The 26388-nt window shown below is 38.3% G+C and overlaps 1 protein-coding gene across 1 annotated transcript in view; it reads right to left on the reverse strand.

Moving 5' to 3' along the window:
* The window catches only part of TRAF3 (TNF receptor associated factor 3), a 51409-nt gene extending 32016 nt beyond the window's left edge, over positions 1 to 19393 (reverse strand). The window contains exons 1-4 of the mRNA XM_010116885.2: positions 19302 to 19393; positions 18329 to 18474; positions 3148 to 3404; positions 47 to 98 (exon numbers count right to left, since the gene is read on the reverse strand). Coding sequence (XP_010115187.1) covers positions 47 to 98; positions 3148 to 3389 — 294 coding nt within the window. The 5' untranslated portion in view covers positions 3390 to 3404; positions 18329 to 18474; positions 19302 to 19393. The remainder of the gene's footprint in view (positions 1 to 46; positions 99 to 3147; positions 3405 to 18328; positions 18475 to 19301) is intronic.
* Between the last annotated feature and the right edge of the window lie 6995 nt (positions 19394 to 26388).

The raw sequence follows: 26388 nt of genomic DNA on the forward strand, positions 1-26388 counted from the left end.
GCCATACAATTCAACACTCTTGAATAAGAAACAATTTTAACAATACCTTATCTTTTACTATGCTTTCTTGACACGCTGTACATTTTGGACTAGAAGAACTGGAGAGAAAAGAAAAAAGAAAAACTATTTTAACTCACCTGAATTTTTGTACTACAAAAATTGCCATTTATAAGGCACTTTACTTAGTTATGATTATTTGATATATTTTAAAATAATTGAAAGTGGATATAGTTCATTATAATGAGATAACATGATGTTATTTCAAAAAGCTGAACACCGAGTTTTCAGCAGACAGTGTCTGGCATTCCCAAAGAAGTAAGACTACCACAATGCCTCCAGCCAACTGCACAGTGGTTTTCAAGGTGACAAAATTCATTCCCTATTTTACAGTCTGCACCTGATCCACAATTTTCGTCACTTCTCAATTTATCTGTGTAAATAGGCAAAATATTGTCTCTTCAATTAGCCAGTTCTTTTTCAAAGACCACTTAATTAAACCTTACCTTCTCTGACAGTCAATTATACATTCTGTTAGAGTAAAAAAAAGTATTTCTGTCCATCTCCTTCAAGTCTGTTCTAGTTTTAGCAACTGTGAGAAATCCTTGCTCCATCCTTTACCTGAACTATTGCCCTGTAGCTCTTTTGGTAATCTAATTACCAAACTTGTGATCTCTTAGGCAACAGACAGGTTGGGGAGCAGAGCTCTCTATGAACAGAAACTGAACCGGAGCATAGGAAAACTGGCTTCCCACAGCTGTTTCTGGCTCTCACCTGCTAGGTGTTCTAGTGTAAATCCCTTCATTCCTTTTTAGCTCCTTTTCCGCATGTAAAATGGAGATAATAATACTGATCTCCCTTGTAAAGCACCAAGATCAATGGATGAAAAGGCACTAGGTAAAAGCTAGGTACATAAAGCAACTTGTTGACAGGCTACATAAGTTGCGGCTGCTAGCTGCAATGCAATGCATATCAATGTAAAAGGCTGAATAAGTTTGATTATGTTATATAATCAGTGCAGTTATTTCAAATGATCTCACTGGCTTCTGCTCCTTCAACTGACCATTCTGTGTCTCACCATATTTCTGAGCATCTTAACTACCTTGCAGCTTCAATACCCACAATATTTTTCTTAAGAGGAAAAAAAAAAAAAAAAAAAAAGGAGGAAACTAATCTACTCGAGGACATAGAGTGTTTAATACAATGTCATGCTTTCCTCACTCTTACGAAATTCACTCAAGCATCCCACTTGCTTTTTTAAACCAGTGCTGCATACTGAGTAGACATCTTTACTGCACTGCCTACACCGACTCCCAATTCTTTGTCCTCAAATAACCCTGGAACAGAAGCTGCTCACGTATAATCAGTGTGTGCGTGCAGCAACGTATCAACGCTGAATGAAAAATTTTAGTGCCCAATACAGAAACAACCTAAACTTATTATGCTTCCAGTTTTGTGGCACACTTTTTATTTCTCAAAAAAAAAAAAAAAGGAGCTGTATATCTAATTTTAATAAGGGATTTGTTTGCAACAAGCACTTAAATATAGTGAAATAACTTGAATGAAAGAACAGTGTGGTAGATGGTCTTACCGAGATGTCCTTTTCAATAACAGACTAGTTGGAAAGTCAGGAAGGTAAAAATTACACATATTCTAGCTGCACTGTAATAAGCACATGTGCATGTCTCACAGCAGGGAAGGAAAACTGCCCAGATTCCAGCAACACCAGGACTGTTACTGCTTAGACTGTTAAGGATCTGCTCTGTCCATCTGCACACAACCAAGCGTGGCAGGTGTTTGTTTTTCTGCAGTCACTGTTATTAACCATGTAAGAGTCTTCCAAAAATGTATATTCAGAAAGAAATAACTGCATTTCTTAAATACAAACTATACCTCACCTGAAAATGTGTATTGAAAGAAGAGCTGGTGGGGTTTTTTTTGCCATTGTTTTAAATTCGACATGCGGTAGCCCAAAACCTACAGGAGTGGATTAGTGAGCTACGGACTCTTGTATTTGCTCAGTTCAGGGACCACTCTTTATCATGAGACTGAGTAATGTAATATCCTCCAACCTCTTTTCATGCTGCAGAGTCTTGATTTATATCTACCTGAGACTACAGTATTTCCAAGTGAAATATAAACCAATACCTAGAGTCAGGAGGGTCACAAAAAGTAAAGAGGACATCACCAAGACCTTCCAAAGTCAAATCCTCTCTCTGCTAGTAGTCCAGTGTGCAATATCCAGTAAGCTCAGTCTCTTCCATATCTCTGCTTTCCCAGAAGTAAATGGAAGTATTGACTGCTTATTTACCTCAGTAGATTAAAGCTTGCAGAATGGTCTCCAAACATTAGAGCAAGTTTTGAAATTACACTGCTGAATACAATCAGCAGAAACGCATCAAAGTTGAGAGGCAAAGAAATATGCTTCTGCTGATGCACAGATACTTCTTAAAAGCTAGATATGCCTTGAATGATCACACTTTCACCTAAACTGGGCAAGATTGCATCTCTCAGCATTCATTTTATAACATTCACTCATCCACTTTGCACTCTGGCCCAAACATCGCAGTAAGAAGCCAGCCTTCCCGGCCCTTCTAGAATCCACAAAACACACAAGCCCCAGGACGTGCAGCTAGAAGGGTTACAGGGAAAGGAAGCTCCACAAGTCCTTATGTTTATCTAAGAGTGTCACCACTCAAACGGAAGGCTGAGTCCGCAGCTATGTTAGGTAGATAGCATACCATCACTCCAGGGAGCCTCTGCAGGCTTACTTCCTCACACAGCCACAATTTATTAAGCATATTCTACACCAAACTAGCCAGCTTAGCAGTCACGTGAAATACTCAGTCTAGGCTCTACAGGCAATGAAATTCTTACCTAAGACATCACTACACAGGATTAAACCACTTTAACAACTGTTTCAACAGTACTGATGGAAAGCTTAGTTGTCTCATCCTGACCCAGAATAGAACCCAAATGTTTGCACCAGCATATGGATAACAAATAACCAAGCAAGCAACAAGCAGAAGGCTGCTTCGAGCCAGGGCATTAGCTTAATGTATTCCTAAAACTAGAATTGCATTCACACTGTCTTCAGCAGTTCACAAGATTCGAAGGTATCAACATCTTCTATCACAACCAAAAACATACCTTAGCAAGGCATTCATGCAGGTCTCACAAAATCTGTGTCCACATTCAGTCTGTTTAGGATTGCATAAGATGAGGTGACATTTTTCACATTTATACTTATCTTCCACAGCATTTACAAATTTCTCTTTGTAGCCACCTTGCTCTGGAACATAAATCGATGCTGAAGGACTGCGATCAGGATTGGCCCTTTGTTGTACCATTTCTACAGATAAAGGTGGCTCTGTCTTCTTACTGGTGTCCATGCTCTAAGATAGTTTCTGTGAAGCAAAAATGAGAAAACTTCTGAGAAATGAAGGCTTCTTTTTCCATTTTAGTAAAACAAATAGAGCATCTCTGAGAGACTACGTAAAACCAGAAAGAACTAAGAACAGATGCATGTCTACACATCATGTGAACATAACTGCCTAAGGATATTAAGTATAGCAAATCTGTAAGGTATTCTACACTTTTCAAAGGCTCTAGAAGGTCAAGAATTAAAACCTATTCCTGAAAGCAAAGTGTTAGTTAATTATGGGCATCACTCTAGGAACAAATAAGCACAGAGCTTGCATTCCTCTATACCTCTTTGTCCCTGAAAAACATCCTTAATATGGAAGGTGTATCACTAGAGGAAGCAGCAAGGGGTGTGGTGGAGAAGGTGCACTGGTAGAGTACCACGCACTGTACTACTCAAACGCTACTGTAAAAAGCGCACAACCACCAGTGTCTATACAGGTTATCCGGAGTCTATGCAGCTCCACTGCCAGCCTTTCCTATCCATCCCATACAACAGCAAAGTGTGAGACATGCTGCTTTAAGTCTCTTCTAGAACAACACAACAGGATTTTACTTATTAAACACTTCGCAGCCTTTTCATCGTACACCCGCACATGAGGAGAACAGGTGTAAAGTCTGACAGAAGAGAAAGGCCTACATAACATGGCCACTTGGTTAATGCACCAGGACTAAGCACAACTGGCAGGCAGCTGAGAAAATAATTAATGACGTTGAAGACTGAATTACAGTACCTATTATCTTGGACTATAATTCTTCTAGGTCAGCAAGCAAAGCATTAGCAGAGTAACAGAGGAAGAATACCCCAGGTTAAATTCTAAAACCAGTTTTCAATAATTTCCTTGCTTATCTTGTAGTCAAACAAGTGTAAGTGGTCTTTAAAAATGTCGGCACATGAAGGAGAAAGCACAGATGGAGGATACAACACCTATTTACACAAGAGAAACACCTGGCTATTTACAAGAGAAAGGCATACTTCAATTCTCCCTCCATGTTAACTGACACTTGAAATATAAACCTATTCCACTGCTCTTACAGTTGCCTCAACTGCTACACTTATAAAAACCTCAGACAGTTTCTACAGGAACTGAAAGGGAAATATAAATTCTGGTCCATAATTTGAATTAATGTCTGGCTGTTCCTTGTCTGCTCTTCAAAGACTGCAGTCTAATACCTTGGCAGAACAATCTCTGAAAAAAAACCAGAAAAATTGGTGCTGAACTGAAAGTAACTTGTACTTCTCACTAATGAAGAAATTCAGATTATTCCAGACCAGGGAAGTAAGCAAAGCCTGAACTAAAGTTTCAGCAGCAAGCATTAAAAAACAAAACAAAACCAAACAAAAACAAACAAACACAAAGAAAAAAACCCACCACATACAAAAGAACCCCAGATGATGATGACACTGAAGAGGGCATTCAAGGCACTGTAACCAGCACACAAAAAATGAGATGTGATGCTGAGAACAAGAGTCAGAGATAGGGAGGTTAAGAGAAGTGCCAGAGTGAAAAAGGAAAGCAGTTGATGGAAGTAGTCTAGCTTTAGAGATTGCCCAAGGCATGATTGCCATTGTTGAACATCTGCGGCTGGACGGGGGGGAACCCAGTCATGAGTTCAGGACCTGGCACTTTGTTGCAGTTTCAAGAGAAAAGGAGATTAGCAAGAGAGGAGAAAAGTGTACCTCCATAAGCATCCAGACCGGTGAAAATTAGCTACCTATGGATTTGTTTCTTGGGTGCAACTGTGGAAAAAACTTAATTTAGAGCTTGCAGCTTAGAAAACTGTAAAGGATTTTGGTTATCTGAATTATAATTTGTAGATGGATACTAATGCCTCTTTTCTCTCTGCAATTCCATGGTTTTTTAATCATATTCAAGACTTCTACCATTCTGTCCCCCCTTGAAGTCAAAAGGCAACTTCAAACATGGTGATTGGTAAGAACAACACAGGGAATGTGATTTTCCTTAAAATGACAGAATAAAACAAGACACAGACTGATTCTGACCCACAGAAGAAATTAAGAGGCACAAAAAGAGAGGCTGACTGGAGAACTGGCAAGTCAAGAGCACAAAGTTCCTGAATTTATAAGCCATACAAGACAACTACTCAACATCTGTTTCCCCATTAAGCTTCTTCCAAACAAAAAGAAGGTAAAGATGATTAGAGATGCGAAGGCTTCCAATAGCACGACTTCTTCATGGAAATGGAATAATTAGTTACTAGCAGGGAGGTACAGGTGAGGAGAATATTCAAGATTTAACCGAGAAAGAGTACCAAATGCCAAATGAGCAGCAGGTGAGAGTTTCATAAAGATACGAAACTGCTCAGGGGCTGGATTGTCAGCTGCCAAGAGAGATTTCATACCAAAATAAACTGCACAGGGCTCCGCAGGACTCCACTTCTGGAACTGATGTACTGGATATCTTGTCACAGAAAACAACCAGAAAGCACACTGATAAATAAAATTTACTATGCAATGTGCCTAAGTCAGATTTATGTGCCTCAGATTTTATATTTCTGTTTTAGAGGAATGTCAGACCAGAAAAACTAAACAAGCGCAGCACCAGAGCAGCCAGCTTGGTGAGGAGTTCTCTTCCACAATACTCTGAGCTTCCAGCATTTTCATACACAGCAAAACTAGGAAACCATTCATTAAGTCCTGCAATAAAATACAATAGAGAACTGAGCTTAAAAGAGAACAAAAACATCCTTATTACAATGAAAGAGTTGCATTTCAACAAGGGGGTGGGGAGATGTGATGTCTATCAAACAGCACACAGAAATCTGTATGCACAAGGCTATGTCCTCACGCATGCGAGCTACGTGCTCTTACACCTGTATATGGGATCAGTGGTGAACACCACTGCAGATAATACAAACATTTCAGCTGCCGCCCTTTTACAAACAGCTTTCTATTACGGTTTACATACCACTACAAGATGACATCTGCAATGTCTTCTCTTCCTTTTCAGGAACCTTTAAGAGTAGGACTCACATTATACCCCCATAATCATGTTTCAAAATGCCAACAAGAAGCAATTTTGAAGTCACACCCCAGTAAAATACTGAGCACTTACAGCAGTGAAGGGAACACACTTCCAGAAAGCAGGGAGAGGAGCCAGGCTAGAACTTTCAAGATAGGACAGTTCTGGAGGGGAGCTCTGATTCCTAAACACACGGCAAGCTACCATCAAGTCAAAGACTGGTTCTTGCTCAGCCAGCTGAATCTTAACTCCTCATTCACCACTAGCTATTTCTTAAGCTCCAGCTTCTTATCCCTGGGAAAAACCATCACAATAAAAAGAGTATGACTTTTAGATGTCTTTTAAGACTCTTAAATCTTGGACAATCACCTTTCAAGACAGATAAACACATCAAAAGAGACACAGTCACCAAGGTCAGTTCTGTCCACTGTTGATTACATTACTTCAGTCACCTCTCCTGCACCCAGCATATGCTTATATTCACACTTCTGCAGAGCAAAGAAGCAGAGACTGTTCGGGTCACCGGACGGGTGACACAGCTTGCTCCAGTCTGTCATGTCTCACTGAGCTTCACTTTTGTCACTACTCTTGGTCAACACAAGGGGTACTCAAGTACCAGCTAATATTTCAGGCTGCCTATATGGTAATAAAGATTAGAACAATTTATTGTTATGTAACTCATACTAATATTAGTTCAGAGGATTAGAAACTGGAAGCAAAAGTGAATTTACAAACAAAGATGTTCCAAGAATTAAAAAGCATGGGAGCTCCCAAACAAAAAGCATTTTGCTCTTTCCTTGTTTAAGCAAGGATGTCCTTCTCACTGCAGAGAGGGCAAACGTCCTAGAAATCTGCATTAGTGTTTTGTATTATACCACATACATTTTTTATTTGCTCTTTGGAAATAAAACACATTTGTAAAACTGAAATACAATAAAGCTTCCATAAAAAAATAAAAATAAATTTCCATTAAAAAACCCCCCAAAAATTAACTCTTACATAATCTAAAATATCCCCCAAAAATCTGATTGCAAAAAGGACCATGTGATTTGCAACTTAGCAAGCTCTGCATTAAGACAGTTTCAATACTACAAAGCAAATAAGCTTTTGCCAAAGTGTTAAATTAAAAGATTATTTGGAATAAATGTTTTTGTTGCACTACCAGAGGAGACTATAACAGAAGACACAATCTAGTTTGGTTACTACTTAGGACAGAAAAGCTTTTTGATCAAATTACAATTTCCACCAAGAACAGAGGTTACTCAAACAGAACAGCACCCCATGCACAGTATCTAAATTAAGGTCTGGAAAAGAAACCGTAAGTTGGACAGAGAGCTAGAGATCACAGCAGAAAAGTGACCAATGAGATGGTTGTCTTCAAAAAACAGTTTATATATTTTTAACTAAAAAGCATAAAACCACACAAACTTCAGTTTCTCATCCTAACTACGTCATTTCTTTGGCAGCATGGAGGATGTTTTTTCAATCTAGATGTAATGAGATAGGGCTTGTAACTGTGCTGTCCCTCCTCTCGGAAACACTTGGGAACCAACTGGACAGATAAGTTACATGAAAATGAGCAGCTGTGTGGGGAACAGAAAGAGAAAATTAATGCAGTATTCCAACGAGCAAGAGGCTTTGAAAGTGCAACATCAAATCGCCACCTCTGTGTAGTCTATCACTCAGTACACAATTACATCCAAACCAGCCAAGACCACCTGCTCTCTCTTGCCCAGGCAACCTTCACAGTCTGAGTCTCCTCTGATATTATAATGTGGGTGGGCTGGAGGTTTTTATTTTCTTTTTTTCTTGAGGAGAGGGAGTAGGGGTAAAAAAAGGGATGTAGAAAACAGATCAGTAGGAAATCGGACTTCCTTAGTTTCACTCTTCACAGAATTTTCTTTTGTATTTTACAGGATACCCTCAGACAGCCAGATAATGAGCTATCTGGAGTGGTATTTCCAGCTCTTCAGTCTTCCCAGCCACGTGCTTTCTATCACCAAGAATTATTGCTTCAAGTTATCACACAGAAATCTTTATCTTAAAATTAAATTATTAAAACAATCTGAACTTTTCCTTTGCCTTATATTTCAGCATTTTACAGCTTCTAATAAATTCCTAGCACATACTTACTGAAAAGCGTACATCTTTCTTTCACCATCTTTTAGACAAGTCTTCTGACTCTGTTCTGCTTCTACTTCTGAGTGTTATTATAATATGCAACATATACTGTCACACCTTGATAACTAGTTAAAACAATAATGCAAGTTGAAAGCAGTGTATTGATGACAACGTATTATCAATTTACTCAGTGCATACATGTCAAAGAAAATTAAAGCTGAGCAGGGAGGCTGCCATGGGAATCTTGACTGGAGCTCTTCAGCAGTCTCACAACACCCAGCCACCTCTCAGCCTGGCATTCTGGCAAACGCCCCACCATTGAGACTGGACAGGGGCACAGAAGAATAACTGATAAATAAAATGCAAATAGCTTGAATCACTCCACAAAAATACCTAAGCAGTGACTGAAGCAGCACTGGAGTGGCAGGTTTGAAAGCAGACAACCATCCATCAATTTTGCCTCATGTGCGGTGAGAAGTCTCAGCAATTTCACTCCTCTTGGTTGTACACGAGAACTACTAATGTATTTTTCCCCCGCCCCTCCATGCGCTTGTTATGCTTGAAGCACTGTTCACTGTTTCTATACAGCATACACAGGGTCAACTAACCAGCGCTGAGGTTCTTCCAGCATATGCTTTAAGAGAAAATTCTGAGGGGGACAGGGAAGGATGGGGAAGGGTTGCTGGTCACCAACGCTAGATATAACTTTACACAAGACTATTCCTTAACTTCTTTTATGTTTTATGTAAAACATTAAGATACTAAGTCTAATTACTGTATTAAAAAAAGCAGCATTGATATTTAAAACTTATTTTTCCTTGTGTTAAAATAAATTAGGTATTTTAACTACTTTAAACTTTGCCCTATAGTTCCATAAGCATCCACCTCTCCTGCATAAACTAATACAAACCAACAGTGAAGATGACCTTAAGATACTGTCCTAGTTTTATTTAGCTACGGTGGCAGCTTCTGAAAGAAGCTGCTGGAAGTTGCTCCCCTTTGTTCAGTGGACTCGGCTGGGCCTAGGGTGGACCCGCTGCTGGCCAGGGCCGAGCCAATTGGTAGCAGAATGTCCCGTGATAACGCCTCTGCGATAACGTATTTTAGAAGGTGAAAAACTCGGGGGGGGGAAAGATGTGGAGAAGCTGGAGTGCAGGCAGAGAGGGGGAGGTGCGAGCCCTGTGGGCCTTGCAGGCCTCACCCTCTGGCCTCCCGCCGGGCGGCTGGACTGGGCCCGACTCGGCCCGGCCTGGCTGCAAGAAGTGGAGAGGAGATGAGATGTGACGAGAGCCTGAAAGGTGTCTGCCTGAGCTGATTGTGAAGAATTTCTTGTGAGTGGAACGGCTGCAGACCCCAAAGTCAGTGAAGAAGGAGGGGGAGCGGTGATGCGGCTCCTGGCCAAGATTCCCCTGCAGCCTGTGGTGCAGCCCATGGTGGAGCAGTTGTCCCCCTGCAGCCCACGGAGGCCCACGGAGGAGCAGAGATCCACCTGCAGCCCAGGGAGGACCCCACGCTGGGGCAGGCGGATGCGTGAGGGAGGCTGTGGCCCGTGGAGGGCCCGTGCTGGGGCAGCCGTTCCTGAGGGACTGCACCCCGTGGGAAAACAACTTACGCAGTCTGGTAAGCGGGGCTAAACTATGACAAATACAAATACTAGCTAAACTATGACAAATAGAAAAGATGAAGATCAATAATATACAAGTAGGAAAGAAGCATTTGAAAACACAGAGAAGACACTGAGTATTCTCTGCAAAAGAAGCTTCTGCCATTTGCAGGCTCTTCGCAGTCACTCATTAGTGCAGTGTCCCAAAGCCGCTGAGGCTGGATGACCTCTGAAGGTCACCTCGCCCAATCTCCAGTTCAGAGCAAGGCTAACTTCAAAGTTAGATCAGGTTGTCCAAGGCTGAGTTTTCACAAACTGCAAGGATGAAGATACCACACCCTCTCCAAGCAACCTGTTCCAGCACTTAATGCTACTCTGTGAGGAGCGTTTACTGTAGCAATTAAGGCGTGATATTCCCATGTAGAAAAAAAGGTCTCTTCTGATACATGAACTGCTACATTCTCAAGCAATTAAATCAGATTTCATCATCATCTTTAAGGTGTCTATTCTGCAAAAATTATTGAACAGCAAAGCTCTTTTTGGCTTGGATGGTACAGGCTATTCCTTCATTTCCTATCTGAACTAGAAAATCAGAAGTATAATCAAAAATGGTATATTGATATTCTTGCAAAAGAACAAGCATGGATAACACGAATCACAAACATTGTGTATTTCCCATGTTCTAGTTTGCAAGATGACTGACCAGCAGAAAATGAACGGTAAGCTAAGTTTTAGATTGTCATATTCTTTTAACTTTTTATCACTTTCCTTGGCTCTATTTCTTTCAACAATGAGTCTATGCATTTATGTGAGGTGTCTTACAGGATTAAACAAACCAGCATCCCAGTACAGGGAATTCAATTTAGCAAGCCTGCTAGACTACGCTTTCATGAAAGCATTCTGATATACACTGCCTCTTTCATGTAAGAAATTTCTGGATTCTAAACAGAAAAGAAAGCACTGGATAGATGTGCAAAGTAATTACATCAGTATCAAGAGATGAGAATAGGCATGTTTATAAATAATAATATAGTATTAATTTATTTTGGAGTATTCAAGAGCCCAGAGATTGACTCTTTTAATAACTACCCAATAATATGCTGAATAGAATTAACTCTCAGTCCAACATACACTACACTGATGAGAAGAAAAACTTTGAAAGGGATTCAGTTTTAATTATTAAAAAAAAAAAGACAACAGAAAAGTAATTCGGTGCAATTAAAGAAAAGCCACTATGTTCAACTATTACTTTTTTGAAAGTTAAAAGCATTCTTTTGAATCATGACATATGGGCAGGCAAAAAGGCTTTAAGATTCAGCCTGAGGCAGTAGTAAAAACAAAGTGTTTGTATTTTCACTTACACTTGCTATCTACAGCTCTCAATAATTACTTTGCAACCTCAGTGGGCTACCAAAACACAGTATAAAGTTATTTGAAGTGCAAGAAATCAAAAGCCTCTTTTAGAAATCAAAAGACCTCTTAAGCTTTGAAAGCCTAGGTCACAAGACAACAGATAAGAGACATGCTGTCCAAGATCGCGGTGTATACTTTCTTCCGCATTTTGAACAGCAATTTGGGTTCTTCTCTACGGGTGCAGGACAGAAAAGAGAAAACATAGAAGGTTATCGGATTTCACCTATGAAATTAAACCCCAGTTGGGATCCACATCTCTACACAGGGTTTTTAGTAGAAGCATTTAAAGATTAGGAAAGATCAAAACACGATCAGATGATCATAGGACAAAGTGTACTTTAATCTCTTGCTCTGGTGTTCAGGGGAAGTCCATGATTGAGATACACGTCAGCATCCCATGTGGAGGAAATGGATCAACACTGTGATTTTTTTGTAATTTCTGCTCTGTTTACAAAGGAAAAGTTCTATGTCCCACAGAAGAAAAATATTCAGATCAAATATTCTGGGAGATCCCATAATAATTATAATATTTCAAGTTAAAGGTAGTTCCCTTTTACAAAATTTTCCTAAATATACTTTGAAGAGAGAATTAGTAAAACCAGTTTATATTTGCCTTCCGAATACTCTGTTTTTAGGGAAAGCTGTTTCCACCAGTCCAGATGTCCTCCACTTCTCATTTTACTGCAAGCCTAACATTTCCTGTACTTTTGTTGCACAGCCTAGAAGTCATTGGTTCACATGTTACAAGTCGTACCATCAAATCACAGACACCCAAAAGAGAAGTTACTTACTGTATTTCCCACTTACGCCCGCGATGACCTGGAAACAGTACATTTGAACTACCCGTGACAAATTCTAACAAGGATCAACATGGGTTAAGACAGACGGCATATCTAAATCATTCTGACCAAAGCATACAGTCCTAGAAAAAGGTGTTTCATTCCCCAGTGACCTAAAAAAGTCCCCTTTTCCTCCTAAAGTGTGCCTTCAAGAAAAAACTGCTGCAACTTGTTTTTAAATTCTATCAACTGAAGACATCAAAGTCTCTTCACCTCTGAAATCATCAAGTAGGAATCAAAAAACCTTGTTGTCTTTCAAAGTTATTGTCAATCTTTTTTTCTTTTATTTTTTTTTTTTAAACCAAGACCTATCGATGGATGCTGTTCTTTTTCCACACTGTTAATCAAAGAGATCCTCAGTTTCAAATCTAATGAAATTTCAGAAGTCTAGCAGAATAGCAACAGATATTCTTCAAATCACATCATGCTCTGCTGACTGGCAAGTACCTGAAGAATAGTTTCTGCATTGCTAATTTCTGGCAGAGTGCATCTGTGCTGACTCTTAATGAATCCAGCCTCGAAATCTAAGCAGAGGTAATACCTGTCTTAAAATTATTTACCTCATCTTCTGCAATGATTAGAAGAAAGTATCTGAAGGCAAAGGTGTCAGAGACCAGTAAATAAAAAACAACTCCAAAGTACTTCAAGAGGTTTATTATAAATAATTACAGGAAAACTGCCTTGTCAAGAATCCCCAACATATTAGTTAATCTAATTTTAAAACACAACTCATCTTTAACAAAATAATCCTCCCAGGAAATTCTGAACACAGCAGAGTATAGAGGAAGCTGGTAAATGAAACAGAGTACGACTTAAAGTATGGCTCTGCAATTCTTGAATTCAATGCTGAAATGAAGTACTGCGGAACTAGAAATGGCCATCCCAGAAAACTGATATCACAGTATCTCACTTCCACAAGAAATTCTTTCCACTCTAACCAAAGTAAGTTTTCTAAGCCTACATCCAAAGCTCAAAATCTATCTACTCTGTCTACTATGGAAACTAACTCACCCACATAAAACACTTCCTGCTCTTCCAATTTATCCAGTTGACCGCAGCATACTATAAACAGAGGTAAGAAAGAATTACTTTGTCCACACTGCCCTAAATATTAATCAAATTCTAGAAACTAACAACAGCAAGCGACAGCACCAGAATATTTTATTGAACATTGAACTGCCTGAAAGATATTTATCCATGCGCAGAGCTCAACCTCTCACTAATCTTAAGTGGATTTTTCCACCATTCTGGATGAAGTCTTCAGTTTTGTCTAAAATCACTGTTTCTTATTCAGGAAGGAAAAAAGGGCATAAAACACAACTCCCTTGGAAGCCAAAAACATTGTCCACTTGTTTAATGAAGTGATAGCAGCTTTAACGTCAATATTTATACTTCACTGTTTATATTGTATTTTCTGTGATCAACATCTTGAAGTCTGTGAAAAGTGAGGGGGTTTTTTTTGTTGTTGTTCAGATTTTTCTATTAGAGGAAAAAACACAATTGAAACACATTTGTAAATGGAATCTGGAAGGAAAAAAAAACAAACAACACAGAAAAAATTTCAAAAACAAACCACCAAAACACTTGCGTTAGAATTTCTAGTTATACTAAAGTGTATGCCAGTTTCTACATCTCTAGTAAAAATGTATTACTGAAGTTGAGTTTTCAGGAGAAAAAAACAAGGTTTGGAAAAAGTCATAGACCCTTAATTCAGACTCGTCAGAATATTCATAATCAGAACTCCACGTTCACTGCTATCTAAAGCATTTTTTACCTTTATAAAGGTGTTCACAGAAGAAGCTGGGTTTTTTATAACTCAAGAGTTAGATTCACAAAACATGTTTCCCAGCAATGTAAGAAAGGAAGGAACTTGTTGCTTCCTCTTATAGTAAACGTAGGCTTTGGGAATATGCTATTGAAGGCCAAGCCTATCTAAGACACAAATTCCTTCTGGTGTATGACAGTATTCGTTTTTCCAGCTGCAAAGTCTCATTAAAATACTCTTTTACGTGGAACCTACATGCAATTTCCTAGTTTCTTTCTCAGATTCTGATTGCTTTCCCATGTATCAAACGATACCACTGTTTTGCCTTGCCAACCTTAAGTCCTGTATTTGCTGCCTGCAGTTTTATATCAGCTGTCATTCTGGAAATTTCAGATCAATATATATTGTTGACATCTTGGAGAACAAGCCATGTCTACAGCACCAGTTCAGACAGGATAATAACGTCAAAAAAAACCCAGGTCTCTTTGAATGTTTCTCTCTTGCATTGGATTTTGAGAATTAACAGAAATCTATTAGGATTATGTCCTTCTACAGTATACTTAATGTGACGAGTTTAAGAGTACTTTATAAGTTTTTCTGACAAAATTTCACATCACTGCCCAAAAGCAAGCGTTTATCACTGTTACACAACCAAAAAGTTTACAACAAGAGACAGAAACTTTTCAAAGAAAAGTCTGGTAGAATTGCATGGTACTGCTGCTGCTTAAGAGACATGTTAAAAACTGGTGCCTTCCACACCATCCACAAAGCCTTAGAAAGATTTCTGGCAACTTCATTTTCCATATCTGAAGACAGTTTTAGTTGAAAATTCTTTTTGCATGCTTAAAGCTAGAGGGCTCCTCTAGTTAATATTAATGAAATCGTGTTCACCTCTACCAAATAAATAGTGAATAGAGAAATTCTGTTTAATGTATTAATGGCAATCTAATGTTTAAATGTGCATTTTAATTTTTGAAAATTCAAACCTGAAAGTCTCCAGGTGTTGCTCTAGAAAGTAAATGAGAATGCTCCAAGATTCCCCTGAGAATTTATGCTGATAAACACTGTCTGCTTGCATTATAAAGATCCATGTAGGCACAATCTAGAACGCAAAGAATAACTTCCAATTGGAAAAAATGGCAGATTTAAAAGTACACAGAGGACACACTGTTAGATCAAGGGGCTTAAGTCCTAAGATTAAAGTTTAAAGGACGTTGCACTGCTAACAACTATTCAGAGGACAGACAGTGCTGATTCCCCACTTTTTGCAAATAACTTCTATCCAGGCAATGAAGCTTTCAGTATTAGAGCAGTGGTTTGGATTTTTTTCCACCAATTCTACTGAATGGCTACATGATTTTAAGACTTTACCACTTTGTTTCCCCCTGAACTGTAAAATAAGCACAATATTGCTTACCTTTTATAGTATCCCTGGACTGAATACTTTCTACAATAGTAGGAAGTATTATTTTTAGATTTTTCTTCTAGTGAGATTTGTCACCTCTCTATAATCCCCCTAGAAGTCTGGAGAAGTCACCTGCCTGCCCTTGTTAGTATTGTAAGAGATTTTTTTTTTTTTTTGGTACTTTCCAACTAAACTGCAGCCCAATGCTTTCTGATCTATATTAATCAATTCATATAGCTGTTTATTACAGATAAACAGCTACAGAGGTCAGGGTACTCCTGTGGAAATTTCTATACAAGGAGAACTATCACCTTAACATCAGAAATGCTTCTGTGAAGTATCCTTTCTTCTAACTGCTTCACATTGTTCTGGAAGCTCTTCTACTGTTGCCTTTAGAAGATCCCAATAAAGTGTCAAACTGAATCCAATTAAGAACATATATAAATGCACTTCCTACAATAAAGCATAAAGTCTCAAAATAAATAAAAAATGTCATAACATAATCCATGAAACCAGGCACAATCTGGTTTGTGGGATTCTTTTCCATCATTAAACAGCCTCTGCAACACACTAGAGATAGGCTCTTGGCCTACAGCACGGACAGACGTCCCGCCACAATTTCATTCAAGCTGAGGAGCATTTGGTTTCAGTAGATATAGTAGAAAGTTTTCTAGCAACATAAAACAGCTGAAGGAAAAAAAAAGAAAAAAAAAGAAAAAAGGTAGCTCCAAAGCATCTGTTAAGCATGATTCCTGTCTGCTCTATACCTCTGCTAACCCTAGAAGTAATTATTTTGAGGTCAAGAGCAGAAAATTCCTAGTGTTATCTCAGATCACTGAGTTCTGTAGGTTAATCACATAGCGTCAAAAATTGCGTTTTCCTTGACCTTTTTTTGTTTGTTTGTTTGTTTTATCTTCCAATTTTCAATACAGTAATTCAGGGAAAAAAAAACAAGTTAGTAAAGTAGGTATACATAACCTCACGTGATATTTTTTCTTTATATAGTTTTACTAATTTATTCTGCTGAGTATTGACTACACTGGAGTTTTACTAATCACAGTTACCACCAACATAGCTGTCAGCAAATAAGTGTAAGTTAAGGTTATCCCATTTTGGAACAAGGATACATCTTGTTATCAATCCAAATAACTTCTGTGTCTCACTGAAGCACGGGATTTCATCAGTGCACTTTCAGAGGAATAGAGGACCAACAACAGCCATAATTAATGCAAATCCACAGTATCTTAAGTTCAACTGAATGAGGACAATCCCAATTTTCTCTCTCTTCCCGTAGGAAAATGTTAAATCTTTAATGATACATCACCACTCAATTTTTTAAAAATAATCTACAGATAATTTGTTTTTGAAAAAAAAGTGTCCTGAGCCGAATATAATTAAGAGCTCATCTCTATTAATACAAACTTTTTGTATTCATACACTATTCTTTACATAGCCCTCTTTTTTCTCTCTCATCTGCTGAGTTTTGATCAGTAGTTTCAATCAAGCCTTCCACTACCACATTCAAGTTTTACCTTGAAGCACAATACAAAAATTGACAACAGATTTTTGCTGTATATATTCCTGGCATCTATCTTTCATCATAGCAGCAGTGCAATGGAAACCAAGCATTGCACGTGGAAATTCAGACCAAAGTCATCAAAACAAATACTCATTATCACAAAAAGTTGTATTACATTTTCGATGTAAGGAGGAAATATTATGTGTATGACTAGATGTTGAATTAAAAACAAAGCAAAGAGGAGATTTCCAGTAAAGTTCGAGATCCAGTAAAGTTCGAGATTACAGGTAGGTGAAAAAAATATTCCACGAGTCCTAACCACCTACTTCAATATAGTAAAAAGACTGTTCAGGTAAAACGTTCTCCTCTACACAAATACTTATGCTTGTGGGGGGAATAAATAAAAATCACAAACTCCTTAATAAATGTAGTAGCAATTTGTCTCCTAGCCATTAACTGGCAAGCTCCTGAAGTCTGGACTGACTACAGCCCAGTTCAGCCATGCACTCAAACAAAAGGCAAAAAGTAACCTATGAGAGAAAGTACATCAATCTGTAATTCCAAATAAATCTCCTTCAAAGTTTATCCAACACTATCAGAATTTTCGTGCTTGACAAATGTGAGATTTTTCCCCGCAGGCAAAAAAAGTTAAACTAAAAACAAAAGCATCAAGAAGGCATTTTACCATATCACAGCCGCACAAAGCAGTGGCAGTGCCACCAAAGAATTTGATGTAGATGTGAATACAGTTTCAAGCAATCCACAAGTCAAATTAGAAGCATCAGAAGATTAAAGGTGAGTACCTAGCAGTAACGTGAATCCATAAAATATATATATTTTCTTAGAATCTACTCTTTAGAACAAGAGCAGATTCTTCTTTACCTTAAGAACAGGTTACAAGACCCTTTTCCATTTAAATACTGCATCAATATCACAGCTGCTGTCAGAAGGGCATAAAGGTTGAAATCCTTGACAGCTCTTGTCTTCTTCCCAGCCCAGTCTTTGTTCTTACTCACTGCCTCTTCTAACCTCTTCGCTAGCTATCTGCTACCAGGTAAACTCTGCATCTGTCTCAAAACTGCATAGTCCTCAGATAACAATGCTACTTGACAGACAACTGAAAAGACTACAATATTAAAAGGAGAATCGTAAGTTTAAGTTTGTGCAATGGTTTTCTTGATCAAATCTGTATAATTCTTGTCTTCACACACTAACACCCAGTCCTCCCCCCAGATTTGGAAGACTCTTTGATTGCTTACATTTCCTTTGTTTTATCTGAATCTCATTTGATTGGCAGCTCGAGTAGAAAGGCAAGAATAAGCTTTCTCAATGCTCTGTTAGGTTTCTTTTTACTCTTGCCAATAAGGGGAGTTTTGATATAGTCTGCCTGGTTTCTTTCTTTGCCCTAAAGAAAGAAAAGTTTAAGTTATGTTACCTTCATTCAGAACCCCTGTAACAGGCTTCTCAGTATCTGTAAAGTTAGTCTAACGAAACTGACAAAGTATCAAACTAATTTTTAATGATAATTTTTTAAAATAACATAAAGAACATTATACGGAACATACCAGCGTATACTTTTAAGCCACTGTTTTCCTCTCCTCCACTACTGTTCACAAAGGACTCAACAAAACAACATTGCAGAAGAACATGCACAAAGTAAAAATCGCAGCCATTTTTGCCTTCACACATACATAAACTTCTCCGCTCAGATATTACATGCCACTACAGACTGTACAAAATCTTCAGAGCAGCGACATTTTCTTGTTTCCAAATGGAATTTAACAGACTGTTAACATCAGCCCAATTCTGAGAAAGTAAATAATTATTCTGTAGAGTGTTTAAAAAAAAAACAAAACCAAAAAAACACCCTATGAGAATATTCAAACAGACCATTAGAAGAAAGCAATCCAGTTTGGGTAAGCTTGTCTGATCCTGGAATTTTTATAAGCACAGAGAAAAAGAGGAAAAGAGTCTGAAAATGTACTTAATACAAATCTCCATCAATCGCTATCTACGTGCATTCCTAAATGCTGATAATATTAAGTTTAGATGCAAAAAATACTACAATACTCAGGCCAGCAGTACACTAAATATGAAATCTATACTTCACGGACATTTTGTGATCATGTTGAAGTAATCTCATCTGGCCATTTACAATATATATAGTCAAATCACATTTTTGCACAAATTTTAGTTTCTCAACCCTTGTCAATGAAGTTTGCATCCACCTACCACAGAGTCCCACAGTGCCAGTGAACTCTGACAAATCTGAGCAGCTATTCCGTAGTGCCAGAGCAGCAATGTTCCCAGATGACACTAAGCAGACCAGCACCAAGGGCCCACCTCAGCAGCGTGTTCCCCGCTGTCATCCTGCACAGAATGCTGCGAAGATGGATCAGCCTCAGCAGTTACACAGAGCTGGTTATGGAAGTTCAAACAGTCACCGAATTGCATATCTGCCCCTACATGTGCTGGATCATTCCCATTATCATGCCTAAAGTAAGTGACTTTGTAACATGAGTCCAAGATAAAATTTATCTTGCCAGGAGAAACGCCACAAACTTCCACAGCTATAAATGAGTCTTTTGGGGGGGCTCTCTCATTTTTTTCATCTTTGTCAAGTGCTACAATTCACATTTGGTCCTCAGGAGGTGGAAAGGAAAGGCTACTGCTACCAACAAAGTAGCAGCCATGCCACTTTGGACCAGAATCTTATTAAGTAATGGGCTAATGAGCAGTTACAGACTCTGGCAAAAGATACACACTGGCCGAGGAAAGCTCAGTCTGGCTCATTCTAGAAACACAGCAGCTGGAAAAATAGGCCAGCACTGAGATTTGTAGAAAACCACAGGAATAAACTCTTACTCATATGAAAAAGAGATCTGCAACTGTACAACTCCTTCCCCATCAAAATAGTATATAAATTGCAAATCAGCCCATAATTCTTACAGATGTCAGGAATTAAGTACAAATTTCTGTACCAAATGTTTCTATATTAACACAGGAAGAAATTTAAGTTCTAAAGCTCTTCGAAGCTCCCATCCAGAATTTAGACACCGACTATGGCTGCCCTGATCACTGCCCATTTATATTCTCAGTTACTAAACTGAATTTAGTGCAGGGAGTTTTGTGCTTCCAGCCTCTCCTTTTCTCCCTACACACCAACCCCTTCTGATTCACAGAGAATTTGAGCACCTCCAAGGTTTCATTCTTATTGAGTGAGCACACTCCCCAGCTAAACAGCAGCCTTTTGACAGTGCTGTATCCTTGAAATTCTGGCATTAAACAACCAAAGTCATGGATAAGACATAGAAAGGACTGGGTTTTTTTTGCTCTTAAGATTAACATAAAAAGAGGAACATTCCCAGAACACCGTCTTGAAAACAATTCCTTATTATATTGGATAACCAAAGTGAAAACTGACTCAAAAAAAAAACATTTTAATACATATGAAGTACAAATAACTGCTTGTCAACTTTAATATACTAGATAATTTAGGGAATTTATTACAATGAATTCAATGAGTTACAAGCAATAAAAAAGGTAATCAAAACTTTTACTTTCCAACAGAAGGTAGTTATTGTTGCATGCTACCACATGCAGAAATTACTTCTATTATCCTTTATATGTTAGGCAACAAAAAGTACCTTACCTTATTCTCCACTGTCTGAGCACAGAGGATTAAAAACAAAATATTAGGTAGAAACTGCAAATGTTTCACATTAAAGAAAAAACAAATCACTGCATCAATAAACTTAAAGGCTGCCTGGCACGCCATGCCACACTAGGGACACGTAATGAAAACCTAACCATGTCCTTTTTCTGCAAGCAGGCAGACCTCCAAACTGGGAACCTGAAGGCAGCCGTTCATTGCGTCCTGCTCCAAAACGCAGATCTTGGCCACACAACACTGCAAGAGGAGCCACCGTAGCTTTATCTTCCTTCCTATTAATTCCCTCCTTGCCAATTACTGCACTGAGGTCTTCCTAAGGGTTATGCAAAATACAGACCGGGGAGGACTAAAAGAGCCCAGGAAAGAAACACAGTTACAGAACAGTTGGTTCAAATCTTCTCACATCTTATTAGCTGAGGGCTTAAAATAAAATGTGGAGTTTGGTGGGATCTCTTAGGATTCTCTCTGCTGTTCTTCCTGTCATGTTCCTGCCTTTCTTATCCTATGAAAAATGGAGGAAAATGTTTCGATTTTACTTTGTGGTAAAACTAGAGGAAATTGGGGAAAACAAGACAAATTATTTTTTAAATTTTTAAGTTGTTTCTTACATTTACTGATTTCACAGCTAATAAGTTATATTAAAACTACTTTCTATTTCCATAGTCCCTAATATTTTACAGGGTTAAAAAACTAAAGCAAGAAAATAAGTCTTTTAAGGCTTGGGATGGTTTAGTGGTGGTGGCAATTTTTTTTTGCTTTTGCTTCTTAAATCAGGCAGTTTAGTCAATTAACTATTTTAACACTTGGGCACTTTCCCTATACAATTAAAACTGCCGTGATTACACAGCAGCAGCATTTGTGAGATAAATGCCCCAGCAGGGCATTTGTAATTATTTCTCAAGCATTCCACAACAGCAGCTAAAGAATACATTCAAATTTTACAGAAGATTTGGTTGAGGTTGGAAAAAGACATCTGGAGAACATCTACTGCAACCTCCCTGCTCAAGCAGGGTCACCAGAGTCGGCTGCCCGGAATGGTGTCCCGTTGCGTTTTGAGTAGCCCCACAGAAAGCAACTCTGCAGCCGCTCTGGGCAACCTGCAGAGCACCCTTACAGGAGGAAGGGAAAAAAAAAAATGTTTCTGGTGTTCAGATGACACATTGTTTTTTTTTATATTTATGCCCATTGCCTCTTTGGACACTAGAAGACTAATTTATACTTGAGTTAGCTTTTTTGTTTTTCTCCCTCCATCCTTTCGCTTCTTCATTCTCCACAGCTGCATTTAAGAGCAAAGTGAGCAACAATGAGCTCAGTGTCAATCAGCCAGTTGTTGGCTCATTTGCAACAATAGGCTCATCACTGCTTTCCACTCCTCCTTCCCTCTGCATCCTGAAGAGCGAGGCTCAAGGCCAGATCTTTTAGCCCATAGCAGCCCAGCTGCCTACCATCAGCAATCTATTATTCCTTGAGATCTACATCCTCCCTCCCTTTTGCTGCAGTCCCCCCAGGAAAAGGGGCAGTATCCAGCATTCAGAGCACATTATATGGCAGAAAGGAAATGGGAGAGTTTGGAGGTGGACGCATCCTTCCCAGCTTTGGCTCACAGCAATGAAAAGATTGGTTGGTTTTAGCGGCGTGTTTCAACAAGGTTTACACTGGCCTTTTAAAGAAAAGGTAATAGGCAACATAGGTACAGACTTGCAGATATCATGAACATACCTAGTACCCGCTCACCCACCCACAGATGGGAGAAAGATTAATTTCTCACAGCTACGCACAAGTCCTTTGCTTACTCTTCACAGGGGCTCCTGAGTTTCCATGCACTAGAACAGCAGTATTACAATTTTTTTTTTTTCTTTTCTAACACGGGTTAGTTAAAATTGAAACTCCTGTAATTGACTGCATATACTCGGCTTAGGCTCCCAAACAAAGTTTTAGTTTTATTTTAAGCTTGTCTCTACTAAAAATAATATATTTAACACTAAAGGTCATCTTCAGTTTCAAGTCTCTTCCCTGGTCTGTAGACCAAATATCATGCACATTTGGGAAAAAAAAATACAATAATGGAATTGAAAAGGGGAAAGTTTGTTGGCTTTGAAACAGAAAAAAAAAATCAGAAGAGCTATCAGAGACTTTCTGTATGTCTTAGAGTACTTCTGTACATTTCTGTTCTCCTTTGTTGAGGAACAGACATAACGCTTCCTTTCTTTGACCTTACCTGGACACCTACCAAGTCCCCGTGTCTTCACACACTTGTATACGTATTACCTTGTCTAATAGGACTTCAGCCTTAAGCTGGGAACTGCCTAAAGTGAAAAAACAACTAGAAACAAAGGAACACAAAAACATAATTATATCTTGGTAAAGTTGGGGGGAAGAAGGACCAAAAATAAGTCTTTCCCCTAAAACCAGAATATGAACGGTAAAATAGGATCTTTAGGTATTTTTCAATTTCTGCAGTTAGTCTAAAACTAGCCCCTTAATGGCACTTTTGAACTTGTTTTGCTTCGGGACATTGAGAATGACTTGAAGACAGCCCCATGCAGCCTAGTTGCTTTCTGGCTCAGATTCACACACTATCAAGGATGCACATAGCATTTCTAAGGAAAAAAAGGACACCCAGCACTAAGTTAGAAGATGAGGTCAAGGAAGAAAATCTTACAAAAATATAGCAAGTCTACTTCACAAATTGTTTGAGGTCCTGAGTATTCCTTGTGGGAGGGTGAGACAGAAAGAGAAAAGGTCAAGATAGTGTCCGATCATTCCAGCAGACTGTCTCCTTCACGTGCTATGTCTAGATCAAAACCCAGAAAGGACTTGTTATACTGTTACGTGAACCTACAAAAGGAACTTTATGTGACAAGAACATGAACTTCTGTGTATAAACATTAATTCACAAGTTCTCAGTCACAGCACTTAGTGTATTGTCTAGTGTTATTTTCTTTTTTCCCCCCACACAAAATTTTGAAAGAGCCTCTCTACCTTCCAGGTTTATAAAGCTGCACCTGCTCTGAGGAACAGGCCATCGAGTAGTTCCAGAGCATCACCTGCTGCTACTCTCCAAAGACACAACGCCTATCACCCACTTGAGGGACTGAGGAATTTCCTGTGTTCACGTCAAGAAGTTGAAAGGGGCATGTTTCACTTTTTTGTACATTCCTAACTTACAGCTTAAACAGAAGGCAAACAGGACTATTAATTTTTTTTTTGTAGAAGCGTCATTTCTTCTCAAACTGCAGGAAAAGTAGAGTGAAACAAAGAAGGAAAGCACAACCTCAAACACATTTAATGTACCATTCTAAAAGATTTTGGATGTTTTCTCCTCTTGCAACTAAGATATAATGTAGCTTCCCAAATTAGGCTGTGGCTGATTGAGGAAGCTGGTTACCACTTATGAGTTCTAATCATATTTTTAAGCTACTTGGAAAAAAAAAATAATCTTTCCCTCAGATGTTTAATGAAATGGAGATAATAATTTGCTTACCTTCTTTGCAATACCACAGAATTGATAAAAGGAACCAAAAATTTATAAATAAACAAGCCTTCATACACTATCAAGGAACTTAATTCCACCAGGCAAAGAGTGCAGAAGAACTTGCTAAATAGTCCATTCTGACTGTGTGGAAGACACAGAACAAGAAAGAGCAAGGCTATAAGAGGGTTTACTTACAGAAGTTAGAATGAAACTTGTTTAAATTTTGAGGTACCACCCTCATTCATAACTAAAGCAAGTCCAGGCACTGAAGATGATTTGTAAAATTAATACCATCAACTTAAAGATGTGAAAACACAAAGGAGAAGAAGGTACTTTACAGTTTCATGCAATTATACAAATACTACTTCTAAAAAAAAAAAAAAAAAAAAAAAAAAAAAAAAAAAAAGAGAAAAACCACCAACAAAAAACCCAACTCCCACAACTGTCATGAGGTTCTAAATGTATATGTCATAAAAATATAGACAGCAGAAGAATTTTTGCTACCTACCTGTTTACATGAAAAATATTCACAACACAAACCACAGTGACACACAAGACTGCAGTCTGTGCCTCCAATGGATTAATATACTGTCTCCCACTGCTGAGGGCTGGTCTTGATTCAGTTAAAGCCTAAGCACTCAGGCTTTCCTGCTGGGAAACAAACAAGTCAAGTCTGTTTCAAGCATCTCCTATTAATATACAGAAACAATTCTCACAAGCCTGAAGGCAGAAAAGAGAAATGGTAGGTTAAGGTTGTACAAAACGGTAACAAGCTACAGCAAATCAAAAAGCTGCACTGAGATTTATTAGTTCAGGAGAAAATTCATTGCAAAAGTCTCTTTACTTCATGGAGGAAGTCACCACTGCCACCACTTAGTGAGTCAAGCGAATCTGCAAGAATGTTTTACATAATGGGAAAATTTTTATTGGCCAGAGGTTCACAGTGTTCTCAAATTTCCAGAAACTGCAGATGTAAAGATACTTCTGTTAACCTAAACCAAAACCAAGAAAAGAAACTCTCTGAGATGCATGCTCCATTTCACAACACAGGTCTAATTTTACTAGCTACTGTACTTCAAGCTATTCAGCATGGGAAAGATTTACACTTTGATATAAAAGGAAGGAAATATGAATACTGAAAACATAGGCAGTTTTAATACTACCACCAAATGGTATTAAAACATACTGGCTAGCACATCGTCGCCATTTCTGAACTGTGATACTGAGAACTGGAGTAGTTTTTTAAGCTACTAGTTTTATTCTTGTAGAAAATAAGTACTAGCGAAGCAGCCAGAATGGATTTACAAGAAAGCACGATACCATCTTATTTCTTCCATTTTCACTTTACTGTGAAATAAAAGCTAACGAGAGCCAAGAATCCCTACAGACAGTCAGTAACTGAAAGGTGTTCTTTCCTTCTTTTAGCAGTGAAAATACACTGCAACACAACTATAGTGGAAAATTCAGTTCACTCAAAGCAAAGTAGCTTGAATAAAGGAAGCTTTCCTCAGTTTTCAGAGGGCTGATAACAGCTTAAGGATTGTATTTAAAATCAAAGAGTAAATTCAAAATATTTCACAGTTCAAATATTTTTCCCCTTATTCTGCTAAAAATGATCCATTTAAAAATACACATTGTTCAGATTATACTTTAGTTTCTGCTTTTAAAGATACTTAAGAGTTAAGTCTATTTTTTTTAATTACACAACTTTTTGAAAGTTGGAAACTAAATAAATATTTTGAATTAATGCTGTGGATCATAAATGCACAAGTATTAGGATTCAAGCTCTAACACAGACTTTAAACTACAAACCTGATCATAAACTGAGCCCTACTATGTAAAGTCTCAAAGGTGCAAAATCTACATTTGTTTTAGTACTGAAGAAGTACAACTCTGTTAGCGTAACAGCGTAATACAGCCTTCCTAACAGGCCAACAAAGCATTGGAGGGGGAGGAGGAGGGAATTTAGAAGCCAAAATTTAGAGAGTTAAATCCATCACCTTTTGCCAAGCCCTGGTGTCAGGGCTCCAAAACGCAATATATGAACAACTGTTTCTGTGGTCCTTATTTTTGTATTTTACTTTTGGTGATGCAAATCCATTATAAAGCATTCTGACCTACTGAAACCTTCTTTTCACCCCACCGTACATGAAGACATCCTACCTCACTTT

This window comes from Chlamydotis macqueenii, chromosome 5 (genome assembly GCF_036417535.1).
Source record: "Chlamydotis macqueenii isolate bChlMac1 chromosome 5, bChlMac1.mat, whole genome shotgun sequence".
Lineage (NCBI taxonomy): Eukaryota > Metazoa > Chordata > Aves > Otidiformes > Otididae > Chlamydotis > Chlamydotis macqueenii.